The 12,207-nt window shown below is 61.7% G+C and overlaps 1 protein-coding gene across 5 annotated transcripts in view; it reads right to left on the bottom strand.

Annotated features, from left to right (window-relative positions):
- Window positions 1-858: 858 nt before the first annotated feature.
- ELFN2 (extracellular leucine rich repeat and fibronectin type III domain containing 2) overlaps window positions 859-12,207 on the bottom strand; it is a 51,857-nt gene continuing 40,508 nt past the window's right edge. For all 5 annotated transcript variants that reach the window (XM_032836606.1, XM_032836603.1, XM_032836605.1 and 2 more), the window contains one exon: window positions 859-4,389. In XM_032836606.1, the coding sequence (XP_032692497.1) occupies window positions 1,421-3,883 (2,463 nt within the window). In that variant the 5' untranslated portion in view covers window positions 3,884-4,389 and the 3' untranslated portion in view covers window positions 859-1,420. The remainder of the gene's footprint in view (window positions 4,390-12,207) is intronic.

Raw genomic sequence — 12,207 nt, forward strand, 5'->3', positions numbered from 1 at the left:
ACCCTCTGCTGCCCACACTGACAGACAACCTCCAGGAGCCCAACAGTCCCAACTGCCAGGCCCTGGGTTGCCATGGCGACAGAAGCTGGCCAGGCAGAGGGAGGGGCCCCACGAACCTGCCTGCTCCCGCCCCCTCCCACTCCAGCAAGGCAGGGGAGGGGGGTGCTCACTGTTTGTGCTTTGTTCGATGTTGGGTGGGGGTCGGCAAGCGGAGGAGTGGCCATTTCCATGGAAACATGGGAGCCCCTCTAGTCAGAGGACGGGGCAGGGATGGGCAGCTGAGAGGTGGTGGGTGAGTAAGCCTGGGAAAGCCCTCCTTCCCCTGGGCAGGCCAAGATGCTGCCTCGAGATCCATAACAGGGGATCAGGCAGGTGGGAGGCCAGGATGTGGGGACACAGGCAGGAAGACCCACCCCCCAATACCCTGCCTCCCCACTGCTCCCAGGCATCACAGTTCACTGCTGTCCTTCTGGCATAAGGAAGGGTCCTAGAGGCCAAGAGAGGCTAGGGGGCTGGGGTGAAGGGGTCTGCACCTGAGAGGCGGTGGGAGTGGGCCCACCTGCTCTCTTCTCAGACCCCAGAAGCAGCCCCCAGGCTACTTGGAAGACACTTGAAGGGGGCTGGTGGAATGGCCCTGTGCCTCTGCTCCTTTCTTGCAAGCCAGACCTCCTGTCTCTCTTGGGTGCTGGCATGGGGGGGGCATGGCGAAGGACCACCAGCGTAATCATAGCTCCACACTTGGGGGCGTGGCCATGGGGCTTTCTAGAAAGGAAAAGCACCTGCCTGATTCTCAAGTCCCTCAGCCCCAAGAGACCACAGCTCTGGAAGGGGGTGGCGAGTAGACGAAGGGGCGGGGGGACAGCAAAACTGCCTAAACTGCCATGTGGCCCTGGAGCTATCACTTTCTTTCTCCGGCTCTCAGATTCCCCAGCCATAAAAGAAAGGAAACAAGGCCTAATGTCTGTCTGGTGCTCAATCCCCAAGTGACCTGTCCCCAGAGTCCGGGGGGGACCCTCTCTCCGCCCCAGACTCTTCTGCCCCACACCTGTCCCTAGTCCCAGAGCCCCAGACCCCACACCCCCTTGGGGCTTCCTGGCCTGCGCCCCGCCCTCCCCAGCCCGGCACACCCCCGCAGAGTCCCTGGGCAGCACAGTAAAGACGACTGGTTTCGGTATCAGTGTGTAAACTTGAAGGAGAACGTGTCTCTGTTTTCCTGTCCGTTGTTGTCGGGTGGTGGCTGTTCACAGTCAGGTGGTGGTCAGGTGTGTGCATGGGTGCGTGTGTGCGGGTATGCGTGTGCGTCCGCTCCTCGGCCCGGCCCCCAGCGCCACCCCCTCCCCCCTGCCCGGCTGCCGGGCCCTTCCCCGTGGGGGCCCCCCCCCAAACCCTCCCCCGTCCGGCCTCACCGGGAAGGAGAGGGTCACAGCTTCTGCTGGGCCGAGACCCCCTTCCAGTAATCGAGGATGTCGTGCAGGTCCTCGTCCTTGGCGAACTGGACCTTCTTGCGCAGGGCGTGGCCGGCAGCCACGTACACCTCCTCCCGGGGGTGCTTCTTGTAGGGCCGGAAGCGTTCCCAGATCTTGTGCGTGCTCTCGGAGGAGTACTCGGGGCTGGAGGAGTACCCTGAGTAGTAGTGTCTGGGGGAGAGCTGCGAGTAGGCGGAGTCCCGCTTGGAGCGGGTCAGCGGCTTGAGGAAGGACACGCGCTGGCTGAGGCTGTCGGCGCCCTCCTCGTAGTACAGGGCTGGGAAGCTGTGCCGGTGCTCGCTGCAGTGGTAGGCGGGCTTCACCTCCAGGTGGTGGACACCGCCGCCCCCGCCGCCCCCGCCGCCGCCCGCGGGCACCAGCGGGAGCCGGTCCAGCGGGCTGTTGAGGGGGCTGCCCTTCTCGATGTACTTGGAGTCGCCCTTGGCCAACCCCGCGGCAGCCGGGTGGTCGGGCACGTCCAGGCTGAAGACCTTGGCGCTCTTGATGGAGCCGCTGGAGGACACGCTGCAGGTCTTGCGGGCCACGGCTGCGTCCGCGCTCAGCTGGCGCTGCAGCGGGTGGTGGGAGCTCTCCTTGTAGGGGGGCGAGAGGAAGCTGGGCCGCTCTAGCGCCCCGGGGGCGGCGGCCGAGGACACAGCAGCCGCGGCTGCGGGGAGGGACTGGCACTCGAAGGCCAGCTCGGGGTCCCCGCCGCCGCCTCCCCCCCCCAGGAACGAGGCCGAGTCCAGCTTGAGGGCATCGATGCAATTGTTAATGATCTGGTTGACCTTGTCCACCTCCTTGGCGATGGTGGAGATCTCGGCGGCCGAGCCCTGGCCGTTCTCCAGGTCCGGGAGGTCGTCCTCGGGCCGGGCCAGGCCATCCCCGCCCGCACCCGTGCGCACCTCGATATAGTTGCCCTTGGTGGCCACCTTGGGGGTGTCCAGCCCGGCCTCCAGCGCCTTGGAGGTGGGCAGCTTCTCCCCGATCATGGAAGGGATGGACGACATGCAGGACACGGGCAGCACAGGGGGTTCGCCCAGCTTCTGGGCGGCGTGGACGACAGAGCCGGCGTCCACGTCCGCCCCGTAGCGCATCTCCAGGATGGTTTTCTTGACCTTGACCGACTTCTGCTTCTCCTCCTGCATCCGCCGCTTGCGCAGACAGTAGTAGACGGCGCCCAGCACAATGACCATGCCGAAGAGGCAGCCCAGGATGGTCATGATGTAGTGGGTGGTGGTGGAGGTGCTGGGCGCCAGGTCGCCCGGGACGGGGTCCCGCGTGGTGAAGGTCAGGCAGGTGTGGTTGAAGCGGCGGCTGTTGCGCAGTGAGGTCACACAGAACGTGTACTCGGTGTGCGCCCGCAGCTTGTCAAGCGTGACAATCTCCTTCTTGTTCTTGAGCGTCATAACGTCGGAGAAGTAGCTGTTGTTGTACTGGACCAGGACGTACATCTTGCTGTAGGGGTGCGGGATGATAACCACCAGGGTGGCCGAGGTGAAGGTCACGTGGTGCAGCTTGATGGCGGGCCCCGCCGACGCGTCCGTGGTGGACGAGGCCGGGGGCTCCACCGAGAGGATCTCGTCAGGATTGAAGCCCGAGTTCTCATCGGGCTCCCTCTGGGCGTCGGTGGAGTAGGGCGTGGGGTGGCTGGCGGGCCGGGCGGGCAGCGAGCCGTTGCGGCACTTGGCCTGGAGCACGGTGATGGCGTTGAGGCTGTGGTAGGGCCGAGGCACCAGCAGCGGGTAGCCGGCGAACTCGCGCGGGGATTCGCACTGTAGGCGGTCGTAGTTCTTGGTGACGTTGTTGAAGACCACCAGCCAGGCCAGGAAGCCGAAGAGGTCGCACTCACAGTTGAAGGGGTTGCCGGCCAGCTCGCACACCATGAGGCTGGCCAGGCTGGCGAAGGTGGCGCCGTCCAGGCGGCTGAGGCGGTTGGAGGACAGGTCGATGCTGATGAGGCTTGGGCACTCGGAGAAGGCGGCGGGCGTCACCACCTCGATGAGGTTGTGCTGCACGAAGAGGAACTGCAGGCGGCCCATGCCGCGCAGCATGCCCTCCGTCAGGTTGCTGAGCTTGTTGTAGCCCAGCTGCAGCACCTGCAGACTCGACTGGCCCAGGAAAGCGCCGTCCTCGATGTACGAGATCTCGTTCTTGGTGAGGTTGAGGTCCGTGAGGTTCCCGAAGCGGTTGAGCGAGGAGTAGAGCACGGCCTTGAGCTTGTTCTCATTGAGGCGCAGGTCGTGCACGGTGCTGTTGATGTGCTGCGGGATGGTCTCGTAGGGCGGCTGGTTCTGGCTGCAGATGGCCAGCCACACGTACCCCTTGTCACCCTCGATGAGCCAGCAGTCAGCGCGCACGGAGCCTGGCCGGCACACGCACAGCAGCGCGGCGGCGCACAGCCCCAGGCGTAGCATGGCGCTGGCCACAGCCCCCCACCCCACCCTCCGGGGAAGGCCGGGCTGGAGGGGCGTAGAGAGGGGGGCCGGGGCGTGGGGGGGGAGGACCTAGCAGCGGGAGGCTGGGGCTGGCAGCACAGTCCTCCCTGGGGCCGCCACCATCTTGGGGGCGACCCCTGGCACAGGGGCCCCTGGTGAGGAAGACACGGCCGGCGCCAACCGTGTGGTGGGGGGTGGGATGGGGGAGTCCTTGGTGGGTGCTAGCAGCAGGTGCGGGCCACTGGGACAGGGACACACAGCGGGACACACCCCCACCGCTTGTCTCTGGGAAGGTGCACAGGCTCTCAAGACTTGACTTCCTCTCCCTCCTCCTCCTCCTCCTCCTCCTCTTCCTCCTCCTCTGGTTCTGGGCTCAGAACTTCAGACGATTTCCACGATTCCCACGGGCAGCTGGAGAGGGAAGCTCAGAGGAGGGAGCACGAGAGACGGGGCAGGAAGGACGAGACCCATCTGTCACCTGGCTCCTGAAAGGCAGCACCGAGAGGGGGTGACAGATCAGTGGAAACTCAGAACAGCCCCACTAAAGCTCTAGCACAGGCCCCTGTCCCTTCTCTACCCCCTCCTACTGGGGGTCCTTGGTGCCAGCAGCAAGCGGGGGGGGGGGGGGGTCTCTTTTATGTAAAAGAAGGGAGGGTGGGGGGTGGCAAGAGAGGGAGAAGGGACCAAGAGGTCTGGAGGGAAGGACACAGAAGAAACAAGTAGGGACGGGGGACAGAATTTGAGGATGGTGGGCAGAGAAGGGAGACTGGACAGTGACAGGTCAGGTGCGTGTGTGCACACGCACAGACACAACACACACACACTCCCCAGCACTCCTGTCCACACTTGTCCACCTGCCAGCACAGAGACCCACATGCCCTCCCATGAGCCAGAACACCACAGCATGCCCACGGACGGCCTTATGCTGGACAAATGGGCCCATATGCACATGACCCCGTAACGAGGCAGGAACCTTCCAATCCAGGAGAGGAATTAAGAAGCCTAGCAAAATGCCTCCTCCCCTCCATGCCCAAAGATAAATAATTCATTTGTTGTGTAACCACTCTTGTTCCAAAAATAATCCCCTTGTCTCAGCTTCCATGGGGGAGGGGGAGCAGAGCAGCACGACTGTGGGCCCCCCCAAGCTGGGGGTCTCCCACAGAGGGAGGGCACGGGGACAGCTTCTTCCACACGTGGCAGCAGAGCCAAGGGAGAGAGGACGAGAGTCTGGGAAGCCAGACACACACCTCCCAATATCACTTCCCCAAAGCGCTTTCCATTATTGGGCCCCGATCTTGTAGTACAAGGTCTCAGGCAGGCGGAGAAGCTGGCGGCATCCCGAACAGTGTGGCCGAAACCCCGCATCCCCTCTGTGGCTGGAGAGTCAGAGGCCCAGAGAGGGGCAGGGACTTGCCCCTAGTCACACAGCACAGCCTGGGCAAGGATCAAGGATCTCTAGGCACCAGGAGTCAGGAGGTCTGGAGCCCCCTCTATCCAGCCCAATCAGCCAGAGGGATGGAACCATCTCTGAACGTTCTGCCAAACTGAAGTAGGGACCAGGTCCTGCCCAGCCATCTCATGGGGAAGAAGTACGGTGAGCCATGCTGCCCGTGCCCGAGATGCAGAGAACCAGCATTGGTAGCACAGGGCTCACAGCCAGCAGCCCCTCATTTTCCGGGGGGGGCACTGAGCCCCCAACCAGGGGACACCTGCCTCAATCGCCCAGCAAGCCAGACAGGGGCCGCTCAGCTGATGTGGCCCCAGCTCCCGCACAAGGCTCCCTCGATTTGCAGGAAGAGCCCCGTGCGCCCTCCCCTCGCCCTGGGCAGTGGCCAGGGCTATGGAGACCAGACCGGAGAAATCCACATTTGGACAAAGAAAGCCGGACACCGTTCACAAGAGCCACCTCTGCCTCACGCCCCTCCTCCTGGGAAACTCCAGGAAAGAGTGCATTGAAAAGGAAAAAAAAAAAAATGTATTAAACCTTTGCTGTTAAAGCAAAACCAATTTACAGCCCGGAGCCCCAGAGGGCTGAAGAGAGGAAAGGGAAGCAAGGACGGAAACAGTCCCTGAAGAAGTCCAGGCAGGCAGTTTCTGTGGAAAAGGGGGCAAGCGAACGGGACATTCGATGACCTCTCGGATTAAAGGCAGACGCGGAAGCTGTGATGATCCGGACCTCTAGGTGAGGCCGACTCACAGCTCCCAGTCCTCTGCAAGGTTGGTTCGGGCTGAGGGGCCAGATGGGGACTGGGGGAGGCGGGGTGATGAGGGGGCACAAGGAGATCGGGCAGGGACTGGCACCCAGGCGGCACAGAGCATTTCTGTCCCTGGCTGGGCTGCACAGCTCAGCACTCCCATCTGGCGTGGCTGATGGCTCCTTAGGGACTCAAGTTTCCTCCCCTGCCACTGGCAACAAGCTTATACTGGGAGAGGCTGAGGGGCCAAGCTCGCCAGGTCAGGGAGCCCTCCGTCTGCACCTCCGGCCCCTGCTGGGAACGTCCGGGGACCGCATTTGTATGCCAGTACACGCGCAGGTGTGCACTGGCTCAGAAGGCTGGCGCAGGGGCGCCTGGGTGGCTCAGTGGGTTAAAGCCTCTGCCTTCAGCTCAGGTCATGATCTTGGGGTCCTGGGATCGAGCCCAGCATGGGGCTCTCTGCTCAGCAGGGAGCCTGCTTCCTCCTCTCCTTCTGCCTGCCTCTCTGCCTAATTGTGATCTCTCTCTCTCTGTCAAATAAATAAATAAATAATCTTTAAAAAACAACACCACCACCGGCACAGAGGTGTGCAAGCAGACGCGTGCAAGTAGACGGATGTGCAGGCAGCCGTGTGTGCACACTCATGCCCAAGCAAGAGTCCAGGATCCGTGCATGTGCAGCCTGCCACTGGGAGTGCTCTGGGGTGAAGGTGAGCTCACCTGCGTGTGGAGCAGTGGGGAAAGGTGCACGTAGGGGCATCTGCAGGGACACAGACACATACCTGCTGATATGTCAACATGTTTCAGAACGTGTGAGTTCCCCTTGTTAACGTACGTGCGCACCTGTGCAACTAAGCCACACAGAGTGTCCCCCACCCCATTCCTCACGCCCTTCAGATCTGAGCTGCTCAAGCCAGCACCCCCAGCCGGGACCAGGGGGTACAGGGCAGAGCTGAGCTGGCTGGAGCTTCTGGAAATCTAAGGCCATGCTGAGGGATGTGAAGAGGCTGATGGTGGTAGGGGGTTGCTAGGAAAAGGATCCCAGGCTTAGGGAGCAGGGCTAGTCCTTTCTGACCTCTTCCCTTCCCCGAACAGTCCAGGGTAGACAAAAGCCCCCACCCCAGCAACTCAAGGTGACCCTGCCCATGGCCCTCTCTCTAGCACCTCTTGGTCTCCAGGATGGCCTGGCCCGGGGCCCAGCTCCCCTCACCCTCCCACCCCTTCCATGACTCAGACCGAAGGGGAGGAGGCTCCCCATCACCCCTTCCCGTGTGTGCGTCAGCCACTCGGTCCTGGTCCCTGGGCCGCCTGCCCACTACCCCTTGAGGCCTGACGCAGCCAGGGAAGGGGGACGGCAAGGGGAAGAAGTTGCTGAGAGCAGGACTTGGCCCCCTGCCCGGGTGCACACCTACTTGAGGTATGGGGGAGGGCTGCTGGCTCACACCTGGAGCTGGGGGTCCTCATGGTCCTGGGGATCCCCCAGCACACATGCCAGCAGCAGGAGCAGGGCCCTACCCCCACCCCTGGGGCGGTGGCAGGGGTGGGGGATGGCTGAGGAAAAGGAAGGAGTGAGGGAGCTGCAAATAGAAGGCCAGGCAGGATAGGAAAGCAAAATACGGAGACAGCCAAGCGGGGAGAGACAGAGGATGGAGATGAATGGAGAACGAGCGTCTGAGACAGGAACCAATCAGCAGAGAGGCTCAGGGAGATGATGGAGGGCATGGAGCCTGCTGCCCACCCACCGGGGCAGAAATGCCGCCAGTGCCCAGCTCGCAGGGAGGGGCAAGCAGCCGGAAGCAGCTGCCAGAAGCAGAGGCCGTTGCTGCCCTGTGCCAGGGGTTTTAAACCTGGGAGAGCCTGGCCCAGCTTCCCCCCTTCCCAGCTGACCCAGCTTCTCCTCCCCAACCCATGCACTGGGCCTGCCCCCCCCAACCCGCCCCCCGCTCCGGCCCAGGGGGCACACTGGTGTGGCAGGAACAAGAGACCTCTGGCCCGAGCAGGGGCAGGCCCCCCTCTCTCCAGCCAACACAGAAAAGTTGGGGGGCAAAGTTGGGGGGTGCAGCGTACTGCAGAGGGGTCTTGGGGTGGGCCCCCAGTCTGGCTGGCTACAGATGTCCCTTGTTGTGGGGACACCCTGGATGGTGAGGAGGAAGGAGGGTCAGCAAGCCCTGACAGGTCTGAGGGGCACAGCTCAGCCGGGGTCTCCATTCAGAGCCACAGAGCATGAGTGACCCTCAGCAAATTCCACGCCCCCCGCCCCGTCTCTGGGCCTCGGCAACCGCCCCCAGAAGCCACTGGTTTATCCAGCCGGCCTCTATGCCCTTGTCCTCCAGGTGCCACGAGGCTCGGGGCGCCTCCATGAACTCTGAATCCTACAACTTCAGAACTGGAAGAATGAGGGGCCCTTGCTCCACCCCGTCCCAGCCCTTCCCAGAGGGGAAAGCGGACACCAGGGCCAGGGAAGGGTCCCATGCTGCTGGTGGCAGGTCAGGCTCAGGCCCCAGGGCGGCAGTGGCAGACCTCGATCTGCCAACCCCACATCCCTTCTGGGAGCTTTCTGCCCCAGAGGGGCGCCCCCCACCCAGCTTAACCCAGGACATTGCTCCAGAGGCAGAGCGCACTTTCGGGCACCCAGGGCAGCTCCTCAGAGCAACCCCTCCCTGGGCTGAGTGCTGCAGGCTGAGGTCTGCGGTGGAGGGGGGGGGGCGGGAGGTGGGGGAGCCAGGATCAGCAGGGAAGGCGAGAGGAAGGGCTGCCACCTGCGTGGGCTGCTGAGTGCCACCTTGCTATCTCACAGGGCTCCCCCGAAATCGCAGGCCGTGGCGGAGACAAATACACTGGACAGGGCAGGAAGCTACCGTGGGGACACTGCTGGAGCAGATGTTGGTGGGAGCTGGGGAACAGGTGGAGTGGGGAGGGGTGCGGTCCATGTTCCCACCTCCCAGGAGCAGGGACATGAGGGTGGACCGGGGAAATCTCATTTGCAGCAGCTGAAAGCCCTGGCCTGGATTCTTCCCTGGCCAGGCTGGCCAAGGTCCCCTGAGGTGCCATTGTCACTGTCCGGGTCAACGCCATTACCCAGGATTAGGAGGCCTGAGGACTCCTGGGACCCAGCCAGAACTCATGGGGCAGGCAGTCACCTCACCTCTGTCTACTGAAAGACAGCACCAGGCCCGGGGTCCCCTCTGCCCTCTGGGACAAAGCCTGCCATCCCTGGGGGATCTGGACAATGAATCTTGTCACTGCCTCCACCGAACTGAGGTTCCCCGGGGCACGCCGCTCTGGGCCTCAGTTGCATCTACGAAATGGGATCATTATACCTCCACCATGGAATGGCCATTTGGCCATAAACCATTTGGATTTCAGGTACAATGAGCCCCAGCTACAGGGCAGAGAGTAAGAAGTATGGATGTTGAAGGCAAAGGGTCCTGGGATTGAATGCTGACCTGTGTGACATAAGGCACATTAATGAACCTCTCGGGGCTTCAGTCTCCTCACCTATAAGATAGTCATAACTATCCCTTTGGCCGACATTGCACAGTCCTTGAATCTTCTATCAATCCTGAGTGACTAGGGCTATTGGTCTCATTTTACAGATGAGAAAACTGAGGCTCTCTCCTTCCCCGGCCTCCTCTAAAGAGCTGGGCTCATGGCAGGGACTGGACATGCATGGGCTGCCCAGGGGCTCTCCTTCCCCTTGTGTATGCACCTTCTTCCCTATTAGGAAAGTGTCCACAAGCCAAAAGAAACTTCAATCTCTCCATCATTGGGAAGTACTTATCCCAAGCCAGCGATGTTCCTCAACCCCCTCCCCCAGGCACAATTCTACCTCAGGGCCTTTGCACATGCTATTCTCGCTCCTAGAATGCTCCTCCCCCAGTGTCTGCACAGGCCACTACCCCCACTTCATTCAGGTCTCTACTCAGCTGCTCCCCTCAAGCCCACCTTCCCTGAAACCAAACCTGGCTTGGCTCCCTTCAGAGCACTCAGCAATGCCAGACATCACTTGGTAATTAATTATCAGCTGCCCTCCCCACCCCCACCCCCCCATCATGAAATCAAAGCAGGCTTTATTTTGTTCACAACTATAATTAACCTCCATGCCTGAAACAAGGTCAGACATGCAGCAGGTGCTCAGAACATGGTGTGTGGAATGAGAGCTCAGGGTTAGGGACGGGGACGGAAGGCAGACAGAGATCCTGGGGTCCCTGACTCCACTGAGTCAGGATGTCACATATCAGAAGGAGGGGCCCCACTGATGGGGTGCTCATGGGGTGCAAGAAATGCACTGAGCCTTCCTGTTAGCCTCATGAGCCCCCCTTATGCTTCTCATCTATAGATGACCAAACGGGTTCAGAGAGATACAGTGAGCTGCCCAAGACCACACAGTGGGGGAATCTGGGCCCACCTGAGCTCTTAGAACTACCAGACTTTTCCCAAATTCCTGCAGAGGTAACACTCCCCAGCTTGCATGTCCCCGGTGACAGGGATCTCAGCATCCATCGGAAGCTGCTTAAACCCTTCTTGAACAGATCTGATGGTTACAAATTTCTTCTTCTATTACAGAGCCAACTCTGACTCCTTGTACCTCTGTTCATTGGTCCAAGTGCTGTCTGGAGCCACTGAGAACAAGGCCAATATCCCCCCCTTAAAGGCCCCACCATTACCTCACACCCCTACAATCCACTTCTCCAGGCTACACAGCCTCACGTCCTCTCCTCTTCCTCCACTGGGGTTTCAAGTCCCCAGCTCTTGGATCCAGCTGCCCCAGGTCATGCTTGCTGCCAAGGACGGCCCTAAAATGTGTCACCTAGAGCTCAGCATCATGCCAACGTGGTCCGAGCTGTGATGGGCGCCAGGGCCCCCGGCCTCCCTCGGTTTGGCACCACACTTCAGTTAGAGCAGCGGGAGTGTGCACACCCGCCTTGTGTCCTCACCTCGTCCTGGATGTCACCCAAAGCCCTGGGCCCCTTCACACATTCCACCGGGGAGCCCCCGTGCCCAGACCGTCCTCAGGCAGCTCTGGGCAGTAGGAGTCTGGGCTGCCCCCGAGGTGCCGGGCTCCGTCCGTCCCCCTTCCATCACGTCTCGTTAGGCTCAGCCCTGCTCGCGGCGGTCCCCCATCTCGGGGGGGCTGGCTTCTGCCCCTTGAAACCTTGGTGCCGGCTCCCGGCTCTGCACCTTCTGGGGCTGGGCCAGCCGACCATGGCTGCATCCGTATCTGTGTCACAGGGGACACGGGGACCCACTGCCCACTCGCCCACCTTCCTGACACCTGGGCGTGAATTCACCGCACACCTACTGGGGGCCCGGCCTCGAAGCAGACATGCACGCCTTGCCTTCACCAAGCTTCCGGCTCACCTAGAAGAGCTGAAGGAGAACGCCACACCATGCCACCCCAGCAGTGAAGGCTGAGAGCTACGGGGGGGCAGGGGAGGAGGAGGGGGGGCTACTTAATTGGGTTTGCACGGCTTCAACACACAAGTACCAGCCTCCAAGCCCGGCAGCCTCAGCCAGGGAAGGGGCCTGGGCTCATCTGCGGTGTCCTGGGCGGTCACATCACACTGCTGGCTGGCTCACTGTGTGACCACGGGCAGGTCAGCGCCTTGCCCCTCTGGGCCTCAGTTTCCTCATCTGTGCAGGGGGAGAACAGCTGCGCACTGGTATCTCTCTGGTTTACCAGGAAACCATCCCCCTCCACCAAAGCCCTCTGGAAACTCCCCACCGAGTCATCACCCATGAACGCAGCTGCTCCCGGGGCTGCCATGCCCATCATTAGCATCATTAGCATCATTAGCACTGCATCGTGTCCACACCTCAGTGGGAGGAGGTAAGCAGGAAGATGGGAGGGTTTTTACCAAAAGGCTCTGGTCTTGAAAAACTACCCAGAAAAACTGACCACAGAGGCCTGACACCAGTTCTCTGGAGAGCACTTCACAGATGGGCCACTCCCTGGCACCCACTGCCCAGCCCTGAGCAGCCCAGATCCCAGACCACCTACCGCCAGGCCCTGGAGGGGAGCATGGGATCCTCCCGCCCAAAGCCAAGGGTGACCTGTGTTAAAAGTTCACCTCCTAGTCCCACCCCAGGGGTTACCTCTGGCTTTCC

This window comes from Lontra canadensis, unplaced genomic scaffold, assembly GCF_010015895.1.
Source record: "Lontra canadensis isolate GAN:19392208 unplaced genomic scaffold, GSC_riverotter_1.0 scaffold93, whole genome shotgun sequence".
Lineage (NCBI taxonomy): Eukaryota > Metazoa > Chordata > Mammalia > Carnivora > Mustelidae > Lontra > Lontra canadensis.